We start from the raw sequence: 24,453 nt of genomic DNA, 5'->3' as shown, positions 1-24,453 counted from the left end.
ATGAAACTAAAATGTGAATGGATTTGCAATTAGTTGTTGTTTACTTGTTTGCATATACACACATTTAATTTAAACTTTATTATCTTGCAAGAAATAAAATCTGGAAACCTTCACCTGCACCGTTCAGTACCAGGTCTTTATCACTGGGTCACACTGTTTGAATTTTTGGACTAAATATGTCCTGGATTGATTTTAGGTCAGTGAATCGGATTATTCAAAATCCGCCAATGTTGAATATGAATCGGATCGGGAAGCACAAACTATGATTTGAATCAAATCATTGTTAAAATGAATCATTACAGCCCTAATTAAAGGTGAAGCTGCTGACAGTCTATCTGCTGGTCTTCTCTTTATATATGATTTCTGTTGTTTCTATTATGCGAAAATAAGCATTTGTGTTCTTATCAGATATAACATTAGCAAAATCTAAAAAAAAATTCTCATGCTCCAAGACTTTGTAGGGCTGCAGTCCAAAAATTCTTGCATTGTCATGAATGCAGTGGTCCTTTATGGAGAGAAAATAGTATCACTCCTAATTTGTGTATGCAAAATTTTTGATTTGTAACTCATACATTTTGTTCATAAGTACAAAAATGATAAAATTTAGAAAAATTCAATTTACACATGCACAAATTTAAATTACAACAGCTTGAAACTAACTACATGCACAAATCTTTAAAAATTACGCACAAATCACTTGTTACGCACACAAAAAACCTCATAAGTGATGCGTTTATATGCTGCCAGAATGCTGGGTCATTAGAGTTTTCTTTTCAGCCGAGTTGAACTTAGATTGTGAATATTATCTGGTGAAACTCGACATTATCTCACTTTCTTACACAGATATGCTCCAACAATAAATATAAAAAATATCGTAGCAACGACGAGGGAAGCTGCGAGACTCTGACTTTTATCTTGGAACCATTGGCAACACAAGGGGTGGAAGACAACACGGTATAGGAAGAAATTAACATAACTGGAAAAAAAAATAATGCAAACAATTAAAACAACCAGATAACAAAACACTTAAACCCAATTCCAAAAAGACAGGCAAAGGAAATAGCAACCCATAATTCTCTGTGGTGCCAGAACAACCATCACTGCAGTATTTTTTTAGATTAATTATGGTTTTATATGCGTAACAAGTAATTTGTGTGTAATTTTTAAAGATTTTTGCCAGTAGTTAGTTTCATACTGTTATAATTTTAAGTTGTGCATGTGTAAATTGTATTTTGTATTTTTTTAATTCCATATTTTTTGTACTAATGCACAAAATGTATTGTTTATGTAAAAAAATCAAGAATTACGGATGCACAAATCAGGGTGAGTCTATTTTCTCTCCATAGTCCTTCAGTGTATTCTTTTCATCAGCTGACCTAAAGCTACTTACACCATGAGTTGCGCGTTCAAGAACGCACTAAACCCACGGTTTCGAGGCACTTTTAACATACAGTGTTCACACCGGGCTGTTGTTACCCGATACTACCTCATGTACCTAAAGTTGGAAGAGGCTTGGTGTGAAATGTCAAAGTGGTGTAAATCTCATGAATCTTGCTCCAGGCTTTTTCTTTCACAGCTCTATGTCGATTTAAAAGACACTGTGTCACGTAATTCTAACACAAACTATGATTATTCATTTTCCTTCATGATTGATTTTGAATTGAAAAGAACACCATCCATACATCACCATCTGAGTCCCTGATTGGTCAAAGTTCAAGTGGTTTAACTTACACATTCAGTGGCTGCGAGTTTTGTGTGCAAAAATTGCCTTAAAAACAGTGAAGGAGTTTTGAACAAAGAAGCCTGAAACTCGCATTTACATGGACTTTTCATTGAAAGCGGTCACTCAAGTGCATGTTTAAAACCCCCATGTGAAAGTAGCGTCACACCTTTCTAGACACGTATCTTTTACAAGTGAGGGGACCTCACACTAAAACATTCCCCTCACAGACGTGTGGTGGACAAACAATGCAGTTCTTTCTGTTTCCTAAATTAGAATTGTGCTTAAATAAATTATCACAGCTATTTAAGACTGCCGAGCCCCAGTTCTCTCATGTGTCACACATGTCTGTCTGCACAGTTAAACGGGGTGTAGAACTGTTAACAATTTCCTGTCCTATTTTGGTTTGATGCAACATTTCTACTTTGGTAAAATAATACCGACTTTCCCACATTTGCAGCTCTTTCAAAAATATTCTCTATTAAATGAGAGGTATTTCACTGGGTCACTTTGGTTCAACTCTGCTGTGACTTTTTTATTCATTGTCTTTTCAAAAGACGTTGGCTTTTACTTACGTGGTGAAATCCACGTGACAACAGCTGCCCAGACAGCGCTTGTTTCCATCACCCAGGGAAGGTCACCATACCTCTGCTCTGTGACTCAACCGTGACGTCTCTCATGCTGGTGCCGTAATCAGACACGGGTACACTCACTGGCAGCTCCTGCGCTTTCGCAGCTTTTCTTATGCATAATAGAGATGCAATGGTTCAAACTGAAACCGTGAGGCTGCCTGGCTCTAGCCGTGACCTGGAACAGGGATGGCCTGTGGCACCATTCAGCTGACAGATAATTAAAGAGGTCTGCACGGCGTTCGTGTCTACTCTATCGTCCAGGCCCATATTTGTGTGATGAACTGAGTTTGCTCAAAGGTGCATTTAGAGCCAGTCGCTCAGTGAATGATAGGGTTTTTACTCTGATGAAGGGCTGAGACAGTAGCACTGCAGACAACAATGACATGCTTGAAGAAAACTCGGTCAACACTTTACTTTGTCATTATCTCAGTTACCCTGTTTGACTTTAGGACCAATGAGAAGAGTGGTGTTTTTTAAGGTGTTGTGTCATTTTTCTGATGATGGAGGACTTATATTAGGAATATTAAGTATAAAACTATATTTGTGGGTATTTCTTTATTCAAACACTGTCTTGTAAAAAGCTTATAGCTGTGATGTACACTGTAAAAATGAAACAGTTGAATTAACAAAACTTCTGGAATTTGTTACATTTAAAGTTATTATTTTAATCAAATTAGAATTTTGGGTTGATGGTTTACTCAACTTAAGCATTTAATTGAATAAAATGAATAATTTTAATTGTAAAAAAATACAAAAATTTTGTTAATTAATCACATTTTTCACTTTTTACAGTGCAGGTCAAGGGTGTCAAAATCTAAAACACATCCTAGGTTGAGGGCCGAACAGGATAAACATTTATTGAACACTCCAAAACTATATTTTTTTTTATTTAAAAAATTTAACTTTGTAAAATTACAATGAATGACAACAGGTGGGAATATTATTCCAGAATAAATCAACTTAAAGCTTATATAACTTTCAATATTTTACTCTCTTAGAAAAAATTTTCAAGTTAGAAAAAAGCGGAAGATAACATCTGGACATTAATAACAATAAAATAAAAGGATCTGGAGGGCCGGATCATGTTATGTTGGGGTTGTGAGGGGAAGTAAGAGCGTATTAATGAGGGGATGATGGGAAATGAGGGCAACTCTGAGTCAAATTTGCTGAAACTTTGTCCTGGAGGCGACAGATTTGTATCTATTTTGACTCAAAACAGCATAATCATAAATGGGAACAATTTATAATAAATAAAAGATGACCGGAGAGGGACTTTTATGGTTTATTACTCATATTAAGTTAATGTTGTTTGATATATTTGTATGAAATTTTGTTGATTTAGCAATAAGGGTATATAAGTTTTCTTGGTGCAGATAATCTTTTGTTTAGTCTTTATGAAACTGCACCACTAGCTGTCCGCTCAGAACAAAAACAAACTCCCATACGCTGATGATGCTGTCATGTCTGCTTCAAGAATTTCCAAAGGAGGAACAGAAAAGACCCATGCGTGTGTCGCTATCTCGCTCAGCCTCAATCCAGTGTTTGTTTTTCTGAGACGGTGTTATTTATGATTGGCTGAAGCTTTTTATAGGAATCACTAACCAGTGAAACAGTACTATGTACACTGTGGGAGTGAGCAACATCAGAATAAACGGTTTTATCGGAACAAATGTCTGTGTTTGTGAAGAGGAAGTGCCAGCTCAGAAGCCTCTGCAGCCGTGTCACATGCTTTTTTCTTTTTTCTTGCTGACCACAGCTCACATGAAGTGATGGGAGGTGTGAGCATCTGCTTGCGTTTGGAGGCCGGTGGTGTCATTTCCTAAAGGGAACTGATCAAATCTGGGGAAAGTGCTTCCACTTGTGCTCAATAAACACAAATATACTAATTTGACTGATATTCTAAAGGTGATATTAAAGTTTTGCAATCAAGAACTGCAAACTGGCAGAAGCCACTGCTGCAGTGTTGTTATGGGACCCATGTGATGGCTCTGCTGACGTCCTCATGTGTGGCCTGCCCTCCCTGAGGCCTGCACGAATGAATGAGGCTTCAGTACCTTAATTCAAGATCTTACATTTTGTTCTCTGTAATCAATTCGGCTAAAAAGGATTAAAGCAAATAACACTAAACTCCTTCCAGAATCTTTAAAATAACTTCATTCTTTCCGGGAAAACCCTAAATCGTGCACAAAAATCTAATTTTGTTGTTTTTTTCATTGAAATCTCTGCTCACTTATGAAACCACATTTTGTCTTTTATTGAAAAATAACATTTATAATTAAAACATCTTCTTTTACATAAAACGTTGCTCTTTCTTTTGCACAGCAAAGATATGACATATGTTTCAGACAACATACCGACAAGTTAAAAAAGAAAATATGTACAAGGGTAACAGTGCAAAAATAACTGTCAAATGAGGGATCGGAGTGTTACAAATACACCCTGACCATGAAATTACAGGTGCTTTTTAAAGATTCACCGAACGAAAAAAACACGGATGAAAAAAAAGCCATTTCAAGTGAGGAAAGAAGTCAGGTAAACAAGCTTAATGCTACAATAAATCCTCTTAAATAAAGAAGAAGGTATTACAGCACTGTGCCCTGAGGCGCCCCAGGATTTGGTTGTCTCGGGTGTAAATGCATTCACTTGCAGGTTAAATACATTTGCATTTCAAATTAAAATAAAACATGTAGTGTGGCACAGATCTGACACTTTCCAACATAGTTGAAGAAGATGGAAAAATTAAAAGAAACTAAAAAAATAAAACCTGTTCAGACTATTTCCACCACCTTCACCTCCTCAAAGCCGTTATTATTCAGCGGTGGGGGCTCCTGGTTGCTCTCTATGGAGGAGTCGCTCCCCGTGCTCTCCCCAGACAGGAGTCTGGTCACCCTGAGGTCAGCTTTCAGAGTCTGCACGTCGTTTCCTATGCTCATCTCTCCCAAGTCATTGATGATCTGCGTGAGCTCGTGTTTACCGTTGCTCACGACGTCCCGGTCCGTGTCCAGAATGTCCTCGCACTCGAAGTGCATCGCCTTCTCCTCCTCCTCCTCCCCTACCGAGTCCTCCGTGATGGAGCCCAGCTTGGGCGCGCTCCGGCTGCGCTCCACGGGGGGTTTGTAGTAGCACTGTCCGTTCAGCAGCTTCCGGAGCGGCACCAGCGGGATGGTCTGCTCGCCGATCAGCTGCTGCTGCTGGTGCCGGGCGTCGTCCCTGCGCTTCAGGCGCTTGAACTCGGCCAGCGCGGTGGCGGAGGTCTGGTACAGCAGCAGCGCCATCGCCTTGGCTTTCTCCGGCTTGGACACCAGCACCGCGTGGCAGCGCAGCATCACGGCTTTGTGCTTCATCTCGTGCCTGTAAATCCACGCGAAAACCTTGGGGAGCCGCGGGTCCGCCACGCAGTACGTCACCCGGTGCAGCAGGTACAGGTGGCCCGGCCGCTTCGCCTTGTCGTCCACGTGCACCATCCGGATGCCCTGCGAGCTGATGGTCAGCTTCATCTTGGTGCCGTTCTTGCCCATCTCGCTCTTGCCCCAGATCTTGCTCACTGCCACGTCCGTGCAGCCCTCCCCTTTGGACTGGATGGTGGTGGCGTTCCCCAGGTAGAGCACCGTGTAAGTGGGGTCCTCGCTGGTGATCTTGACCTTTTTCCGCTTGGACTTGAACATGCTGCCCACGCGGCTGAGCGCGCTCTCGGGGCAGGACTTGGCGAAGGAGGTGAGCGCGGAGTAGTTGAGACTCACCGCATAGCCCTTCTGCTTGGTCTGCTTGTCTTCCTCAATCAAGTCGAACTTATTCTTCTTCCAAGGCAGCATTTTACTGGTGTTTGCGCTCAACGGCAGCACTGAGAGAGACAGGGGAAACAAATCTTTTAGTTTTACTCGAAGTCCTTCTGGCGTCTGGAGCTTCTCAAGTCATCTACGAGCGACTCAGTGAGAAAAGATCGCAAAGTCACCGTACTTCATCGGAGCATCCTTTAAAGTCCAGCCCATCGCGGAGCTCCGAGTCCGCCTCTGAGCGCAAACTCACTTTGACTTGCAGAAAAGACGAGATTCTCAGTTATATACTGGGACAAACCAACTGTGCGGTACTGTAGGGGGGACTGAACCAAACCGTTTCTTTTCATATGGAGACGGTCTATCGTGCCGTTATCTACCTTTTTTACTTTGAAAACTTTCAAAATATGAAAATCTGCATACACTAAATAATTGAACCAACATATTAACATACATTTAAACAATTAATTTATAAATTAAAGTCCACAGTTTTAACATTATTTAAGCTATGATCATTTTAAAGACCAAACATTGGCCTTTTTCAAACTTTTGAATTATTTTATATTTATTAAACACAAATTAAACATCAATATGCACTCTTTTTTGGGGCTATGTCAGGTTTTTTTAACGACGGATTCATTATCACCTAATAATTAAATATTACTATTCATGGAAAGTTTTTTTTATTGAACAGAATAATGATTCTGATGGAGTCACATTCCAATTATACTTTGTTTGAAACCAAGGAACTCTAAATATTTTGCACCAAAACAGCTCACAAGTGTGCACATAACATTTACAAATATAATTTGTGTTGAAGGCATTGACCGTCTAAAAAAATACACAATATTGAATATATAAGATCTTTAAGTATGTCAAGGGTTGAACCCACACAGTAGAAGTCAGAAAACCCTATTCGACTTTAGATTTTTGCTGCCATCTTGTGGCTAATAAATGAATTGAATTCATGAAACAAGCATGTTTGTATCACAACTGGAGATAGAGAGCTAATCTGTGTATGTGACGATACAAAAAATATATATTTATGCTAAACATTTTACATTGGTGTTTATCTGCACAATAACTGAGCAGAAAGTAGCTTGATAGATTGTGTAGATTTTTATGGTTCTCCTTAGGAACGTTGTTGTTGTGTTCCGGTTTTCATAGAGCACATTTAATTGCTGGACCTTAAACTGGATTGTACCAAATTTAGGATATCGGTGAAAACGGCATAACATTCCAATTAAATAAGAATAACAATGTTAAAATATTTACTTTAGTTATTTATGAGTTATGTGCTTGAACAATAAACGATTTTGCCTCGTCTATTACGTTCGTAACAATTAAACTCTTAGATGTTTGTCGTTCCTAGTTGGTTCCTTCCACTTCCGAACTTTGCGTCAACAACATACTGCACATGGAGTACAGTTGTTGATTGTAGCTAGGTTTTTACACAGTTGAATTGTGATTGTCATTTAAAATTTGTGGTGGGACAGCTTCAGAGGGAGGTATGGGGAAGAAAAAGGCCGGCGGGGGAGTGGGACTGGGGAGAGCTCTGATCAAAGAAAGGCTCCAAGCAAGCCGAGGAAACAAGAGAGGGGACTCGTGGGTAAGACACTGCCCCGTTAAAAAACGTGACCAAGGCTAACATTTTAAAACCACTTTTATTTAAATAATTACACCGGTACTGTCTGATAATTCTCGCCCCCAGCTACATACAAGTGAACTGAACGATGGCTACGACTGGGGGCGACTAAACCTCCAATCAGTGACAGAGCAGAGCTCTATGGATGACTTTCTGGCCACTGCTGAGTTAGCAGGGACAGAGTTTGTTGCAGGTATTATTATTTTGTCTCAAACATGTCAAAATTGTAACTAAATCTTTTCCATGCATCAGCTGTATAACACAATTTAATAAAAACTAAAACTACTGACTTTTTTTCTGTATTCCAGAGAAACTCAACATTGAATTTGTGCCAGCTGAAGCCAGAGCTGGCATATTGAGAAAAGAGGAGAAAATTCGGCTGAGGAAGCTGCACGAAGAAAATAAACATTTCTTAAGAATTCCTCGTCGGTATGCTTATCGGACAAAGTCTGTGATGCTAAAGTGCAGATTCATTTTACATGTTTTCTTTTTTTGTGTGTTTCAAGTCCACATTGGGATGAAAGTACAAGTCCAGAAGCGCTTCAGCAGGACGAAAAAGACAGCTTCTTGCTGTGGAGAAGAACACTTGCAAAGTGCGTGAATATTTTGTGTTTTTTAAGTCAAATTTATGGTTGAAGTGCGATTGTATTTTTATCATAAATGCACAAAGATTCATTAAATTATTTATTAGACATTCAACCTGAAAGTCTGTTTTTTTTTCTTTTCTCAGACTGGAAGAGGAACAGAAGTTAATTCTGACCCCATTTGAGAAAAATCTTGAATTCTGGAGGCAGCTGTGGAGAGTGATTGAGAGAAGGTGGCGTTCTGTTTAAACCTGAATTTTTGGGGGGTTATTGCACTATTTTTATGTGCTGCTATACTTAATTAGTCCTTTCCTCTTTCAGTGACATCGTTGTCCAGATTGTTGATGCCAGAAATCCTTCACTGTTCAGATGTGCTGATCTGGTAAGTCCTGTTTGTTGAAGGGATTGCTAAGAGAATGAGCACACAGTGAAACAACGTGTCTTTTGTGATTAAAAAACAAAATAATTCAGATTAATGGACTCAAATGCAACAAAAATGTTGATAATTCTTATAGAATCTAAGAATTTTTGTTAAAAATTAGACATGGGTATTATCTAGTAAAATGTTCTATTTGTTAGTTTTTCCTGATGTTTGTAAAAAGAGATTTTTCTGTCAGAAAGATTGAAAAAGCATCCAACATCTTTTTGTGAATTGTCCTATTGTCTCCATATTTTGGAAAGCTGTACAAACATATCTTAAACACTTGTTTTGGAAAATTATGACATATGTAAACATAAGATATCACTTATCATTAATACATTTTTCATTCCAATGAAACAAATATAATAAACCTAATCATAATATTGGGAAAGTATTATACAATATGAGAAAATGGTCCGAAAAAATCCAATTGTTAAATAATAATAAAAAAAAAAAAAAGATTTAATCATGTTTTTGACCTCTATAGAAAAATTGAAAATCATAATCTAAAGTTATAGAAAGTAATTAGACTGTTTAATTTTTTTTATTTATTACTTCTAATTTGTAGACCCCTACTTTTATTTTAATGTTCTTTTTAAAATGTATTTTATTGTTTTATGTCAGTGTTATTCTATTATAAAAACTGATTTGTTAAACTGATTTTTTTTCTTTGATTTGTTTGAGGAAAATGTTCTGACATGCTTGTATGTTACTCTAGGTATACTGTGTTATATATTGATTTTTTTACTGAAACACATCCATATAAAAAGGTAAAATAAATAAATAGATGGCAGTAATGACTACAAAAGTAAACAAGTGGGTGAAACAGTCAGTGCGGGGAAATCAGATTTATATTAGGTTTTTAAAAAGCTGAACTCCATCTTCTTTTGTTTGCCACTAGGAGTCGTATGTGAAGGAAGTGTCGCCAGATAAAGTGAACATGCTTCTAGTGAACAAGGCCGACCTCCTGAGCAGAGAGCAGAGAAAAATCTGGGCCAGATTCTTTGAGAAAGAGGGTCTGAGAGCAGTTTTCTGGTCTGCACTTGCTGAAGGGAACAGGCTGGATGCAGAAGAAAAGGTGAGGAGTGATGTTTAATGTGCATAAACATTATTCTAAAACCAGTAGACTGACACGTGTCTCCTCACAGGGCATGGAAGTGGATGATCCAGAGTGTGGAGAGAGTGATCCAGAGGAAGACGAACTGCCTTGTAATGAAGACTTAAGCAATAAAGGAGCAGCTGGTGAAAATGTGGGAAATCAGGAAGAGAGTGAGGAAGAGGAAAACCCACAGGAAAGTGTAACTGTTGATGAAGAGGACTGGCACACGTGCTCAGAAGATGAAGAGGAAGGAGATGGAGGAACTCCCACATCATCCAATCAAACATTCCACAATTCCAGTCGACTTCTACGTAAGGATGAGCTGCTCGACATTTTTAAGGCTGTGCACAAAGGACCCAAATGTAAAGAGGGACAGCTGACAGTTGGACTGGTGGGTAAAAACATCAACTTATCAAGATTTTGTATGGATTTGTTTATTGTTCTGAGTTAAAATTCTGGAATCATCCATTTTTATGATAAAGATTTTGAGATTCTTCTTGAAATTCTTTTTTGGTTTGAATTCAACAGGTAGGATATCCCAACGTAGGAAAAAGTTCCACCATCAACACTATTTTAAGGAACAAGAAGGTTTCCGTATCAGCCACACCTGGACACACTAAGCACTTTCAGGTACAAATCATTCGCTTTAACGATCCAGGTAACTGACTTTTATTTAAAGAATGATCTCGATTTTTTAAGAAATATATTTTTTGTGTAGACTTTGTATGTGGAGCCGGGCCTGTGCCTCTGTGACTGCCCTGGTTTGGTGATGCCCTCCTTCGTTTCCACCAAAGCTGAGATGATCTGCTCAGGGATTCTGCCCATAGACCAGATGAGAGATCACGTACCTGCAATCTCCCATATATCCTTCAAAGTGTTAAAGCCAAAGAGGATTAGTGTTTTTTGATAATACACCGTTAAGACTATAACTCCACAACAGTTTGGTGTGGAGTTTGTGTCACTAAAGCATAAAAAATGAATAGTTGAAATGTGAAAGACCTTAACGGATTCCTCACGTGTGCCAGACGATTCCTCGGCATGTGTTAGAAGGCACATATGGGATTAACATCATCAGACCACGAGAGGATGAAGATCCTGACAGGCCTCCCACCTCAGAAGAGCTGCTGACAGCGTACGGATGTGAGTCAAGCTGATACTCCGTTTTCCATCTTATTCTGATTTTGCATTTTTAGCCATTTGAAGTAATTGTATCTGAATTTTTATTGGCTCAGTTTATATATATTTTTTTGTTTTTGACACTAAATATTTGAGAAAATTAAGCAAAGGATCTTCCGTTTGTTTCAGACATGAGGGGTTTTATGACGTCACACGGGCAGCCTGATCAGCCCCGATCAGCTCGCTACATCTTAAAGGATTATGTCAATGTAAGTTTGTTGGGTAATCACTTACAGTTTGACTTTTTGTTTCCTTGCATTTACCCCAGACGGGTCCCAGCTTATAACATTTTTACAGAAATAAATGTTAGTGTTATCTAAAGTATCAGTTTGCTCTATTAAATATAGAAATTGTTGAACAAAATATGCATAATTCACGATAGTGTTTCGTATTTTTATTTAAAAATGTGTGTTTTTAAGGCTTTCCAATCTTAACACTAGTTACTGTTTGAGCAGCTGTATTGATAGAAAATCTGTTAAAGTTAAATACATAAATAGAAAAGCCTTCTCTTTTTTTAAACTTACTTTTTAATTGACTTAGAAGAGCTGCACACGGGAGCAGCAAACTATAAACAGTGTTTTTCAATCTTTTTTGTGTTTCTTTCTTTTTTTTTAAATCAACAAATTTCCTGTACAGCAAAAGCTCACAGTGTTTACTCTTCACAGGGAAAGCTTCTGTTTTGCCATCCTCCTCCACACATCAAGGCTGAAGACTTCCAACCGCAGCACAGCAAGTTTCAGAGGAGAGACGCCGACATGTCTCATTTCTCCACGGCAACGAACACGCAGGGGAAAATCAAGAGAATCGAAAATGTTGTTGATAAGAACTTCTTTCATCAGGTTAAACGAGCCCGCTGGAGCGTTTTATTTCTCGACATATATTAAAAAGGGCTAACAGTTTGTTGTTCTCCGTTTGCAGGAGAACGTGCGCGCTCTCACCAAAGGAGTCCAGTCCATTATGGGTTACAAACCAGGCAGTGGACCTGTCGCACAAGACAGCTCTAAACCCCAGCAGGGAAAACCCTGGAAGATGCACGGCAACAAGAACAAGAAGCAAAAGTTACGCAGGAGCACTAAGCATCTGGATGCCTGATAGTGATCTAAAATGGTTGTTTAAAATGTTTTTAGATTAACTAAAGCAATTAAATGCAGTTTATTAACATTTTCTGATCAAGTTGATAGAAAAGAAAAAGAAAAGTGATTGAGGATTCTTTAATTTGAGGAAAAATAAATGTTTTGAACCCCAGAGATTTTGATGGCCAAATGGGCTTTTGTAAAAAAAAATCAACTGGATCAAAAATGTGCAGATGACATTTATGAGAATGTGTAAAAAATATGTGCTTGCATATTAAAAAACTAACCTGTTGTGTATTTATTGCTGTATTTTTTTCATTTGCAAAAATGGTTCAAGTCAGACTGTTTTTCAAAATAAAAGCTATTGTTTTTAATAGAGGCTGCAAATCTTTACGAGTAAAAAAAACAGTTATTTGTACTCAAGTCAGTATATTATGACACTTGTGAATATTTAATTGTAAATATTTTTATATAAAAGACAGAGGTGTCGAGCTCAATCAAAGGGGGCAGAAATCCAAAACACCCCTTAGGTCGTGAGCCGAACAGGTTAAATCTTGAACATGCTAAAACTACATTTTTAAAAGTTTAAAAGCGTAACTTTTTTAACAAATATAAAAAGAAACAGACATGAATATATTTCAGAATAATCATTTTAAGCCTTAAATAACTTTCAGTATTTTACCCACCATAAAAATATATTTTTTCCAAAAATTATACAAATTAGAAATAAGCACAAGATAATATCGGGCATTTAATAATAACAATAATAATATAAAATGATCTGAAGGGCCAGATCCGGCCCTCGGGCCTTGACTTTAACACCTATGATGCAAGATGTGCTGAAAGAAATTGTGTATAATGAATAATTAAGCATCATATATCATCTACATCAATATAATCTTTAATTAATTTAAACAAGCTGTAATTTATTCCTAAAATAAATAATTAAATAACCTGACCCTGTTGGACAGGTGTATCGCAGGTATCTAAGCCACTCCCCCTTTAGCGCAGTCTCTGGAGTCATCTCGTCAATTAAAAGGATGAGCTCCTCGTGATCTTAACTTAAACGTATTTTTGCGGGGTAAAAAGGGGAGAAAAACATGTCGGGCAGCTCGGTGCCCGGAGGCACCAGAGGCAGCAGCAGCTTCCTGTCCAGCCAGGCCGCGTTTTGGCTCGCGTGGTTCTCCACCTGCTTCACTCACGACGCGGACAAACTGTGCGCACCTGCCGGCCTCACGTTGCTGTCTGCGTTGCTCCTGCTACTGTCGTGTTTTCTGTAAGTAGAGCTCCCATACATTTCCTCTGATGGGCTGGAGAACAGGGGCCCTACATTGAAGCTGTCCCAGGGTTTTGTATCTGAGGTGCCAGTTTCCAGGGGAGTATTCAGGAGAGACCCTCCTGGTTCTCTACTGCTTCCTTGGTGACCTGTGCAGCGCGATGGGAGCCATAATGTCCAGGCAGCTGCACATTCAGGTGACTCACTTTGTTTTTCTATCAGCTGTATACTGTGATGGGCTTTTTCTTATACTTGTGCCTTGCGCTTTTAGGTTTTCATGGGCTCTTTTGCAGCTGTTCTGGATGCTTTCAGCTGCGTTTTGTGCTGCTTTCCTGTATTCCTGTGTTGGAACTCAGAAGCACGTAAGGAAGATGTGCAAAGTGTACCATGATAGCCAAGTCAAACAAACCCAAAACTGTATGCAAAACAAAAAGCTGATAACCACCCAAATGAAGTGGACATGTTCTTTTCTACATCAGACAGGCGCTTGAGGATGGCGAAGAGGCGCCGGAGGCAGCATCTTCTGGCCGTTGGGGTGCTGATGGTGGTGGCAGGAGGTTTTTTGAAGTCCAGGGTCACTGAGCCTCCCTCATTCAGATCTGTCAGAGGAAGGAAGCTGCTGCATTCTGGTCTGCAGCCTCCCAGCTGGAGTCTGTTAATGGTGTGGTCATACAGAGACTTGTATGCTTTTTGCACGCCCAAGTAGTTTGGATAGTAGTTTAGTTTGTCCATACTAGTAAGACCAGGCTCCTTTGCTGCTTTTAATGTATTTTAAAAGCGTTCTCAGTGGTCTTTTAATTATGAATATACCATTTTTAGGCTAAGTTTTACCCTTTAAACGCAAAATCTTGAACATACTGTAACTTTTTGACGGTTGACATGATCAACGTAATTTCGGTAGATTCTGAAGGAGAAAAGCGGCGGGAGCTCCCGCCGCTTTTCTCCTTCAGAATCTACCGAAATTACGTTGATCATGTTCACAGTTGAAAAGTTGCAATAATTCAAAGAACATGCCTTCCAAAATCGAGCCAAGTCGAACAAGAAAAATGCACATGGATCAAGCAGGGCCCTTGCGGCTTGCCGTAGTAGATTTTTCAAATGGTATTTTTCCTCTGCTCCTAATTGATTTGCAATTCTAAGATTAATTTTCTTTATGTCCTCCATCGTCAAAACAAATCTACTAAAAATGTTATAAAACACCAGAAATGTCATTTTCATTAGAGTGAGACTTTAAAGTATTTTTATGTACCTTGACATGTTTGGACTGCAGCCTTCAGCCGTTAAAAATGTTCTCATTGAGAGAAATATTTGTCATGTTGGACTAGATCTTCTAAATATTTTCCTTTCTGAAGGACAACAGTGAAATCCTTGGCTACACTCTGGGCCTTCTGTCCTTCGTCATCGCCTGTACCTCCAGGTTTCCCGCGCTCTGCAGAGCAGTGAGTTTCTGTATTGACTTGGGTGCTACTTTGTTTTTGGGATTAAACATCACCTTTTTCTTTTAGACCAAAGGTCAGAAGTTTACCCGATCCTACATTTTCTCGAGGCTACTGTGCTCGGTGTCAGGCGCTCTCTACACTGCAGCCATCCTCCTCTATAACACTCAGTTTGGGTTTCTCCTGAGAGTCCTACCATGGCTTCTGTCTGCAACTAGTTGTGTACTTTTGGACCTCATTGTATCCTTTTGGCCTCATTATACTTTTAGGTAGTGCTGCTTCTCTTTTCTTTATTGTCCTTCAATCTTCCTTCTCCAGATTTTGGTCATCTACAGTTGTAAGAGAGCAACAAGGCAGCGGCGGATGAAGTTTGGTCCGGACATGGAAAGTCTTTTAGGTGGTTCGGGCATCAGTGCAGAGCATACCGGGGTCTCAAATCAACAGAAGAAACCGAGTTCCAACATCTCTGATCAAACAAAGGTAAATGCATTCATTTAGTATTACTGTTAAAGTTTTAAACTTTCCTGTAATACTCATGAATGCGGCAAACATCCGTTTAGCATATGGTGTTCACACAGGACAAGCAGGGATGGGCTTCTTTTTTTAACCTTTTTTTACTAGATTTAAAAGAAACTTAGTGTGAAGTCTCAAAGCAGGACAAAACCTGCTTCAGGGTTTTCTTTCATAGCTCTATTTAGACATATGAAAGACTTGATGTCCTATAGTTCCAGCTGAGCACAAACTACAAATTTGTATTTCTCCTCCATAATCAAGCTTCAAACTCTTAGCACTTCCATGAATTAAGAGACCAATCCATATGTCCCTACCAAATCCGAGTCCCTGAGTGGTCAAAGTTTGATTGGTTTAACCTTCAACGCACAATTCAATGGCCACATGTTCTGTATTTAGAGCCTGATACTTAAAAATGTGCATATCTACGTGTGAACGCAAGAGTTTTAGAATTTTTACTTTTCTTTACACAGACTTTTCATTGCAAGTGGTCGCTTGAGCGTGGGTTGCTAAAAGCAGTGTAAACATTAGTTCAACATAAATTTAGATTTTCAGTTCACGTTGCTTTGCATAAATTAAAATTAAGCTATTTTTGTCATTTTATTGTTCACATAAGGTATTTCTTTTTTTTTTTCCCAAGCGATCTGTTTTCGACCATTTTCTTTCCTTCTAGGATTTCTTGGCCCCATCTCAACTTAAGACTTTATATTTCTCTCCAAGGTTTTTAGTTTTTAAAATTCCAAATGAGATCAATATTTTAACTACGAGTCATTTTCTTGTATTAATCTTGTTTTTTAACACTTTATATGTCATGTCTTAATTTCTGGAAGTTTAAGATAATCTGTGATAATTGCGCTGGGAATGTTTTGTTTACCTTCAGGTTTTGGTCTTCTTTTCTCATATTTGCATTTACAAACAATGTTGCTTTTATCATGTTTTATAACTTGTCATTTTTCTTAAATTGTCTGAAATGTTAATCCCTCATTAAAATTTCAGTGCAAAGCTATGACTTTCTCTCATAAGCAAGCATTGGAGATTGGAGCAGAAAATTAAGATTAACTCATAATGGTTAGATTTAAGAAAATATTGTTTTTACCTATACTAGGTTTTATTTATTTTTCTATCTCAGGTCTTTACTAATGTCTTGGATTGCATTCGCCAGTATTCAACTTTTCCTGTAAAAATGAAAAATATTCAGAAGAGGACCGAGATGGGTCAGTATATGGACGTCCGTATTCACCCTGCAAAAGTAAGGAATGATCTGATTTGTACCAACACTTTGGTCGGTTTCCTAATGAACATCTCTCGTCTTAGCAAATCTCTCTTAAAGAAGCGATGATGGGCAAGGAGAGGGTGGAGGGCGGAGCTCTGTGCAGCAGGGTCCGCCTGGTCAGAGCTGGCAGCCTCTGCTCCTCAGATACGTCCTATGACTCCTCCGCTGACAGCTCTGATCTGGAGGTGGGTTGGACGGCAGATGAACCTCAGAAATCCAATTTTAATTTATATGTTTAAAGGAATATGTTAATTCTACCTTCTGTAAATTAATGTCAAGTCATTATCTACATTTTTCAAATATTTTTTTTTTTTTTTGCTAATTAAAAAAAAAAAAGCTTGAAGTTGTATTTTACCAACTTGCCACTAGGTGGTGCCAGCAGATAAAACAGACAATCTGACTTAATCAGAATCAGCTTTATTAGTATGAGTAGGCTATTAAGGAATCGGCTCTCATGTAAGGGAAACAATTGTAGAAAAAGGTGTAAAAATGTGAAAAAACTGAAGAAGCCAGTTTAAACATGTCTTGCTTGTGTTTTAACACTCTGGTCAAGAGTTCATCAGAGCGACAACTCAGAGGAAGAAGTTGACTCTGTGTTACATCACATCACATGTTGTGTGATCATGATTCAAGTTGTGACCTTTCATTGTCATAGGACTGAAGTTTGCTTAACTTAAGTGAATTATTTTCCTTTTTTGACCATACATTTCTGAAAAAGAAATCCAAAATTTAGCTGAGAAGTCGAATAAAAATTAAAGGAGAAAAACAATAAATTGTTACTGTTTGGTAACGACTTACTTATTTTAGCATGTGACTTTTGGGGAAGTAAGTCAGGAGACTGCAGAGAAAGGTTCTTGTTCGGGGACGACAGTCAGCACCTTCTAGTCAAAATGATGAACTGAACCTTTTGCTGGAATGTGATCATGTGATCAGTTTGTTCAGACTCAAATATCCACTTCAGAGCTTTTTATTTAAGGCACTTGACACTGTATAAGTTTCTCATAAAATAAATTTTGGCAAACTTTGGGAACATTTAATTGCGAGTTTCACATTTTCTAGTTTAGTAGAAAAGGGTTTATTTCTATGAGATTTGGCCCAATTGTTCTGCTGTATGATTAAAGACCTGGCCTGGCCTGGCCTGGGCTGGGCTGGGCTGGGTCTGCCTGCCTAGGAAGTAGTGCAAAATGGTTGCCCAGTCTATAGGAGGCCAGTCGCTACCCCCTGCTATTTTGAGAGATGTTTATGGTCTGTTGTATGGTGACTCTTTGCCAAGAAATTTGACTGTGCGGAAAACAATGCTAAACCTCTTGTGTTGTTCTGTGTGTGCTCAGACAATCACCTCATGAAATTCAACAATAGGATAAAAAAATTATGATTTCATTTTTGTTTACATTTTCTGCCACACTTTATAAATCCCAATCCTTAAACAAATGACTGATTGACCTGGTAAAATGCAGTATGGAGGACAAAATACTTAAATCCTTGGAAAGCCTTGTGTGGAAAAAGTGATTGTAATAATTATTGGAGCCATACAATAATAGCAGTTGTGCACATAGAGCCAGATGGATAATATTTTCTCTCAATGGTTGAAGGCAAAATTTGTGTAGCAAATCTTCCAGGTCTAAAAGCAACAATTATCCTAGACTATCACACTACCACCACCATATATCTCTATTGATATGTTTTGTTTGTTATTTTTGATTCTACTACAACCACCAAAAAAATCAACTTTTTGAAATTCAAAATATTTTGCTTTCATTTTAATTCAATTTATTTTATTTTGGTCAATATTACAACACAGTTGTCTCAAAGGATTCACACCGGTAATTGTCCAAAAACATAAAACCACTATACAGGCAATAGTTGATTGCTAAACACACTAAACTAAAATGGGCATCCCTGCCCATAGACCCTCCTTCTCTGTAAGGGTTACTTGTAATATTTAGGTTAATGTTTTAATTTGTTTGATCTGAAATATATTTTCTAAATTTAAAAAAAAAAAAAAGTAATTTCATGTTGTTTTTAAGGCTACAAAGAAAACTAAATTTACTTTAATTACAAAATAAATTGTATTTACTTTGTCTGTATTAATACAGATTTGTGACATTTAATGTTTTACTTATTAATTTACTGTTTTATTCAGCCTTCTCAGGTTGAGCGAATGAATAAAGCAAGACTTTCTGATCTGTATTTGCATGTGTCCAAGAAAAACAAACTGCATCCACTGCTGCCTAACATGCATTTTTTTTCCTTCGAAGAAGTATTGTTCCAGCTCTTCACAGACAAAAAAAAAAGTCCAATATTAAACAACTAAAGGCCTAAAACATTTGATCTTCATATTGTACTGCTTTTTGCTTGGCATTTTTCAATGGAAAATTTCCTGACACCAGGGGTTCAAACGTCCTCTGGAAGAAATATTCCAGAACATTTTAAGTGGCTGGGATGGAAAAAAAACAGTTGTCAATTCCCATCTTGAAATATAGCAAATGTAGATTTTGACCTTTAGCTCATATTTATTGTAAATGCACAGTATAGCGACCTCTCAAAAGTGTTGTAATCGTCAAGTATGTCTAAAAAATGTGTCTAATATAAAAAGACAGTGGGAGCTGATGGAAACTTGGGAGGAAAAGAGGGTGAGAAAAACAAACCAAGCATGATTTGGATTTGAAGCAGCAGGGAGTTGTTAAAATGTTACTTCTCCCAGACTAGACAGGTGAAAACTAGGGAGAGAGGGAACACATTATTCCTAAACAAAGACTCCAGTTTGCAGAACCTTGACTGATAATTCACACTGCTCACAGGTTAATGTTCTACAGACATAGGAAACCTCCTTATGAATGCACCGTATCCGTTTTCTTCATGGTGTTGAAATTTCGTTAAAGTTTGTGTGGATTATGTCATGTGACCTGTGGGATCCAAGACTTTTTAAATAATCAAGAAAATCATGATTTGCTTTAAACTACCAGTAAAAATCTTATTTTACTACATAATCCAGGTGAATGCCAATAGATTCATGTTTCGATTTTGACTTGATAGAATATTTCCTAACCCACCTTCTGTGTCTTTCAACTTTCCAGTGGGATTTTGGAGCAGCAATTTCCCAGTGGAGTAAACCAGCAGTGAAACTCCAGCAGGGAGACGAGTTCCCCCTTCAAGACTGGCCAGCAAACCCCAAACCCCTCAGCATCTGCACGTGCGCCGAACCCCCAAAGAAAACACTGTGTGCGTCAGAGGAGTGCAGCCCTGCTGTAATCTGAACAAGCACTTGTGCAATCATTTGAGAATGAATAAACGGCAAACATTGAGCTGCTATGTGTCCCTTTATTGTATGGTTTTTGAGTTCGGTGTGAAACAGTGAATATTGATTAGGTGAGGTGGTTTTTGATTCCCTGTTTTGACCTTTAAACTCGTGTCTAACTGCAGTCCTTGAGGGCTTGTTGTCCAAAAACTCGGCCCATGCCGTTTTAAGGCAAAACGCACCGTATCCAGGTTATTGACAGCAGGTAGAGACCAGAGTTTGACACTCCAACTTGTTGTTTCAACAGATGCAACTCAAAAAAAAAAGAAAAAAACTTGAACAACAGTAATACTGGTATTGTTGCCGATAAAGGTTTTTGGGTCACGTCTTGAGTCTCGGTGGTCATCCTGGGTTATCAGGGCTGGACTGGGAAAAGGAGCGGCGGAGCAGATAAGCCTCCGACTAGACGCCCAGGGCTGGTCCGTCCTCTCCATCACTCAGTAGACCTCTGTCCATCTGTTGGCTCTGCAGCCGTATGAGATGATGGTGGAAACACAAAGCGGGGCTTTTTTAACTAGGGAAACTTCCTAAGGCCAGATAACTAAACAATGCACAAAGCAGAGAAAAGTTTGAACTCCACCCTGATACATTTTCTCAAGTGACAGTTCTATCTGAAAAAGATGACCGGGAAGTGACTAAGACATAACAAAGCTATTGCTGATATCAGCAGTCAGTATTAATGTAACATCTGAAAGCAAACAAGTAAAATGTTTAGGACAAAGTTGTATGCTATTCATTAAATACCAATTAAAGTTGTCATATTTATTAAAAGTGTGACTAAAAATTATAGGCTAATACATTCATTAAATGTGTTCCAAAATAGAGACTGAAGGAAACTAAGAATAAAATGTCTTATTTCTATGCTAAAAAATAGTCAGGAATGTTGAAAAATTATCAAATGTATGTTTTTTTTTATATATTTTACTGAAGCATTAGGGTATGCAGTTGCTTATTTTGAACAAAACAAAACAAAATGTTCTGCATTCGGTTTGATTGAAAAGAAAAAGTCCTGAGTTGGCATTGCTCAATCTGTGGGCCTCATCTTTGTCCCTTCTGAGACTGCTCAAAGAAAACAAACTGTGCGTCACACAGAATCATGGAATTCTGTTTGCAAAAGTGTAAAAGAGCTTGGATTAGCACATCTGAAGCAACAGTGGGGGACTGGCCTTTCTGTTTGTCTTGGCCTGTGTGTCAGAGAACATGGAAGATGTAGAATGATTTTAGCCTGAATGGCAGTAGATCGGCTCGCACGTTTTTAGAAAAAGTCATTGAGCAGGGGAGATGTTGGAGACTAAAAGAGGAAAAACTATCTTTAACTAAATAATTCAAAATAACTGAGGAAAAATGTAGATTAGGAGATCCTTTTTTTCAAAGGGAGAAAACAAAAACAGACACTACAATTATAAAGAAGACTATGTTGTCTTCGGACAGATGCTTAAAATAATAGGAGATGAGAAAATGCTTTTTTCTAAAAACATATTTTAAAATCTAGATTAAAGGCATAAATACATACATTCAAATGAACTTTTAAATATCTTAAAATTAAAATAAGATTGTCTTCATTTTAATTGTTCTTCATTAATTGGCGAATTTATTGTAAAAAAGCACAATTTCGATAAATCAGATAGCAATTAAAGTACTTTACATAGCAAAATTATGTATTTATTTAATAAATTATTAAGTATTCTTAAACCCTCTAACATTTTGAAAATTTGACAACAAATCACATCTTTCAGGTTTAGGTCTTCATCTGTTTATACATTTCTGCATCAATTAATGGTTATAAAATTGGTTTTATCCTTTAAATAAAACTTGTATTTTCAAAATGCATTTTAAGACATAACACAACAATGCAAAAATGTCAATCCAAATAACTTTAAATTATAGTTAAACAACAAATACCTACCACAAGTTATTGTTACGTTTTAGCCATTTCAAACTGAAGTTCCTCTTAAAAATTAAATATGAAACCTTGTTTTTTAGAGTAGTTTATTTAACAGTAAATGAAGCTAAGCCAAGTGTAGGGCTTCTGAAGTGTCTGTTTCCAGAAAAAAAGTCTTATTTTGTTGATAGGTGTTTTTAGTAAAATTGTATACATGTATATTCATAAGTCATTTAGTTTCACTATTGAGTAAAAGCAGCCTTTACATCAAAACAGCATGCATAAAAAAATTCAACTTTAGTTCAAGTCTATGATGCTCTATGCTTTACATATTTATTTTGGACTTATATGCAACATTTTGGTCTGGAATCTTAGTTTTTCCGCAAATTCGTGTTCTCCCCAATATTTTAAGAATACAGTTTTTAAGTTTTTTCGAGATAAGGAAGACAACAAGATCTGCTTACCTAATTCAGTTTTCATTTTAGGTAAATATTATATTCATAAATGTAAATATGTCAATTACAAACCTGTCCTGCACATATCTATTTTTAAAAATTAGAAAATAAGCTGAACCTAATAAAAACTCATAAAATGTAAACATGAAAACCACAATTTGAATATCGGCTGAAGCCCCATCTTTTAAAGTTTGTTTAACAGGAATACGTATGATATTTTTTGCCCCTCTTTTTTATTGCTTTTTTTTCCTTTGGCCCTTTTGTTGAATTTTGTCTGTGTTGTTTTGCATCAACTCAATTTTGTCAATAAAGTTTTTTGTTTAAATTAAAGTTCAAATTTAAGATACCAATGGGGTTAAAATTGTCATTTCAAATATTTCTTATTAAGCATAAGCTATGTACTATATTATTATTATTTAACTATTCTTATTTAAAATATTTTTTCATTTAAAATGTTGCTGTCTCGCCTGGGTGACATCATCATACGTCACTTCCTGGAGTCACGCAGCCAGTTCTGGCCAGTTCACTGCTGCTGTAGTACTCATTCTCAGCTGTCAACACACCGCAAGCGTCCACTTCGGCTGTCTGCCTTGATAATATTTTTTCAAACAAGTGCAGCGCTGGTTTTTTCTCCAACGTTTCCCTTCAGATAGCACCCACCCTTCTCTAATCATGACGCGAAGGTGATCTTCAGAGTGTCCAGGTGGTTCTGGGTGAGTATTATTCTGAAAAACGTTTGCTGTCTGCCTTCATCGCTGTCATCATCACCCATGTGTTAGTTGCTATGAAGCGCGGCTAAACTACTGCGGTAATGTTAGCTTGCGGAAACGTGTGCGGAACTCAGTCTCTCTACTCGTGGTTTCACTGGATAAGACAGAAATTATCGCTCTTAACACGAATTATCCTATAAATTTAAAATCGGAAATGAGATTTAGGAATTGGAGAAGACACGTTGAGGGCGGTCGATTTAGCCTGGCTAGCATTAGCTAGCTAGCAAACATCCAACGGTATCTACTAATCTACCAGATCAAGCTCTACCTGTCTCATGGTGTGATGTGTCGACGAGTCATTGCTTTTAGAGAAACATCTCCCTCAGAATCCAGGGAGACCTTTAATTTGTACTGCAATCAGAAAAGAGATGATGGTACTCAGCAGGTGAACTAAACCATTCAATTGGAACAAAATATAAGATCAGCAACTACCAGATTCCAACAGATTAGAGGAAAATCTTGGATTTAAAACGTGTATTAACTATTCTAAATAGATATTTTCCATCCTCTTGGTGCTTTTATTTGAGAGAAAATAGCACATGAAAGCAGTTTTAATGGATTGAGTTCTTTACTAGTGTCAAACTTTCTCAAACCAACTGTGTATAAAACAACATTGCTCTGAAATAATGACAAATATTTCCTAAAATAAATTCCCCCTTATCTCTCCAAGGTAATTTATCGCAGTTATTAAGGTAAAAAAAATGGCCATCCAACTTAAAAGTTTTTGGACTTGGTAGATTAAAAAAGGCAGCATACTACTTTAACTTGAATTCTTTAGGCAACTCTTTTCTTTGAAATGGTCACACTTGTCTTAAAATTTAACTTAATCTACATTTTAAATTAATGATTAATACGCTTACAAAGGTGCACTTTTGCAACATTTAACTAAAGCCTCATAAAATCTGCAATTTTAACTGCAACATGGGCAAAAAGTTCAACTTTAGCAATTTGTGTTGCTTTTTAATAAATGACTACAGACACATTTTAAAAAGACCAATCCATTCAGCAGCTTCTTTTTTATTTTTTTGGTAGAATTTTATTTCAAATTCTCCCTCAATCTTCTCTAGATTTAGCCAGTCGAACCATTTTTTAAATATCTTATATGATAAGACAATTAAAGGCCATAATGCATATTGCTGTGCACAGTTCAAGGCTGTTTTTATGTGTGGAAGGTTTGTGTACATTGCGAGGACCCAAATTACAAAATGAACGTGAAAAAATTCCTCATCTTTGAGATCAATGTTTCACAGTTTCCCTTAGTTTTATTTTTTTCATTGCTTTGCATTAGCACACCTAACTTATTTATTGTCAGTTGTCTACAGAGCTGATGAACTTAAAGTGTTTTGGAGCAGAGGAATGTTTTAAACAGCGGTGAGGCTACTTAAGGACAACAATTGAGGACAAATTTAGGTACACCATCAGAAAAAATG

The 24,453-nt window shown here is 37.5% G+C and overlaps 4 protein-coding genes across 8 annotated transcripts in view; 3 read left to right on the top strand and 1 right to left on the bottom strand.

The window, feature by feature from the left end:
* Nucleotides 1–4,582: 4,582 nt before the first annotated feature.
* On the bottom strand, nucleotides 4,583–6,454 carry fam43a (family with sequence similarity 43 member A). The gene is made up of 2 exons (XM_024278078.2): nucleotides 6,310–6,454; nucleotides 4,583–6,193 (listed from the first exon to the last, which is right to left on the bottom strand). Coding segments are annotated over exons 1-2 (1,074 nt in total). The 5' UTR covers nucleotides 6,311–6,454; the 3' UTR covers nucleotides 4,583–5,120.
* Nucleotides 6,455–7,326: 872 nt separating this feature from the next.
* lsg1 (large 60S subunit nuclear export GTPase 1) lies at nucleotides 7,327–12,420 on the top strand. 2 transcript variants are annotated; one of them, XM_024279457.2, is made up of 14 exons: nucleotides 7,327–7,734; nucleotides 7,837–7,963; nucleotides 8,079–8,199; nucleotides 8,277–8,363; nucleotides 8,501–8,587; nucleotides 8,676–8,736; nucleotides 9,677–9,853; nucleotides 9,924–10,269; nucleotides 10,407–10,504; nucleotides 10,593–10,736; nucleotides 10,891–11,014; nucleotides 11,180–11,259; nucleotides 11,716–11,889; nucleotides 11,969–12,420. In XM_024279457.2, the coding sequence occupies exons 1-14, from the start codon at nucleotides 7,636–7,638 to the stop codon at nucleotides 12,140–12,142; spliced, it is 1,899 nt and encodes a 632-aa protein (XP_024135225.1). In that variant the 5' UTR covers nucleotides 7,327–7,635; the 3' UTR covers nucleotides 12,143–12,420. The 2 variants fall into 2 exon arrangements, with proteins under 2 accessions (XP_024135225.1, XP_024135224.1); XM_024279456.2 differs by having other exon boundaries at nucleotides 7,329–7,734; nucleotides 9,924–10,265; nucleotides 10,403–10,504.
* A 672-nt stretch (nucleotides 12,421–13,092) lies between these two features.
* Nucleotides 13,093–19,923, top strand: tmem44 (transmembrane protein 44). Of its 2 annotated transcripts, XM_024278541.2 has the most exons (10): nucleotides 13,095–13,399; nucleotides 13,470–13,596; nucleotides 13,671–13,761; nucleotides 13,879–14,060; nucleotides 14,752–14,838; nucleotides 14,905–15,075; nucleotides 15,154–15,315; nucleotides 16,475–16,594; nucleotides 16,660–16,803; nucleotides 19,696–19,923. In XM_024278541.2, exons 1-10 carry the CDS (start codon nucleotides 13,224–13,226, stop codon nucleotides 19,873–19,875), a joined length of 1,440 nt encoding a protein of 479 aa, XP_024134309.1. In that variant the 5' UTR covers nucleotides 13,095–13,223; the 3' UTR covers nucleotides 19,876–19,923. The 2 variants fall into 2 exon arrangements, with proteins under 2 accessions (XP_024134310.1, XP_024134309.1); XM_024278542.2 differs by lacking the exon at nucleotides 14,905–15,075 and having other exon boundaries at nucleotides 13,093–13,399.
* A 2,813-nt stretch (nucleotides 19,924–22,736) lies between these two features.
* Nucleotides 22,737–24,453, top strand: part of atp13a3 (ATPase 13A3) — a 29,040-nt gene continuing 27,323 nt past the window's right edge. For all 3 annotated transcript variants that reach the window (XM_036211523.1, XM_024278539.2, XM_024278540.2), the window contains exon 1: nucleotides 22,737–22,966. The gene's annotated coding sequence lies outside the window, so the exon portion shown is untranslated. The remainder of the gene's footprint in view (nucleotides 22,967–24,453) is intronic.

This window comes from Oryzias melastigma, linkage group LG4 (assembly GCF_002922805.2).
Source record: "Oryzias melastigma strain HK-1 linkage group LG4, ASM292280v2, whole genome shotgun sequence".
Classification (NCBI taxonomy): domain Eukaryota; kingdom Metazoa; phylum Chordata; class Actinopteri; order Beloniformes; family Adrianichthyidae; genus Oryzias; species Oryzias melastigma.
Note: the sequence above shows the minus strand (reverse complement) of the source record. Positions and strands in the feature narration are given on the sequence as shown.

Bases quoted from the DNA above. Each gene is read 5' to 3' on its own strand.
- lsg1 (XM_024279457.2), top strand. From the start codon at position 7,636: ATGGGGAAGAAAAAGGCCGGCGGGGGAGTGGGACTGGGGAGAGCTCTG. The intron at 8,364-8,500 runs GTGCGTGAATAT...TTCTTTTCTCAG, and splicing joins TGGAGAAGAACACTTGCAAA to ACTGGAAGAGGAACAGAAGT. The intron at 11,890-11,968 runs GTTAAACGAGCC...CTCCGTTTGCAG, and splicing joins ATAAGAACTTCTTTCATCAG to GAGAACGTGCGCGCTCTCAC.
- tmem44 (XM_024278541.2), top strand. From the start codon at position 13,224: ATGTCGGGCAGCTCGGTGCCCGGAGGCACCAGAGGCAGCAGCAGCTTC. The intron at 13,597-13,670 runs GTGACTCACTTT...TTGCGCTTTTAG, and splicing joins CCAGGCAGCTGCACATTCAG to GTTTTCATGGGCTCTTTTGC. The intron at 16,804-19,695 runs GTGGGTTGGACG...TCAACTTTCCAG, and splicing joins CTGACAGCTCTGATCTGGAG to TGGGATTTTGGAGCAGCAAT.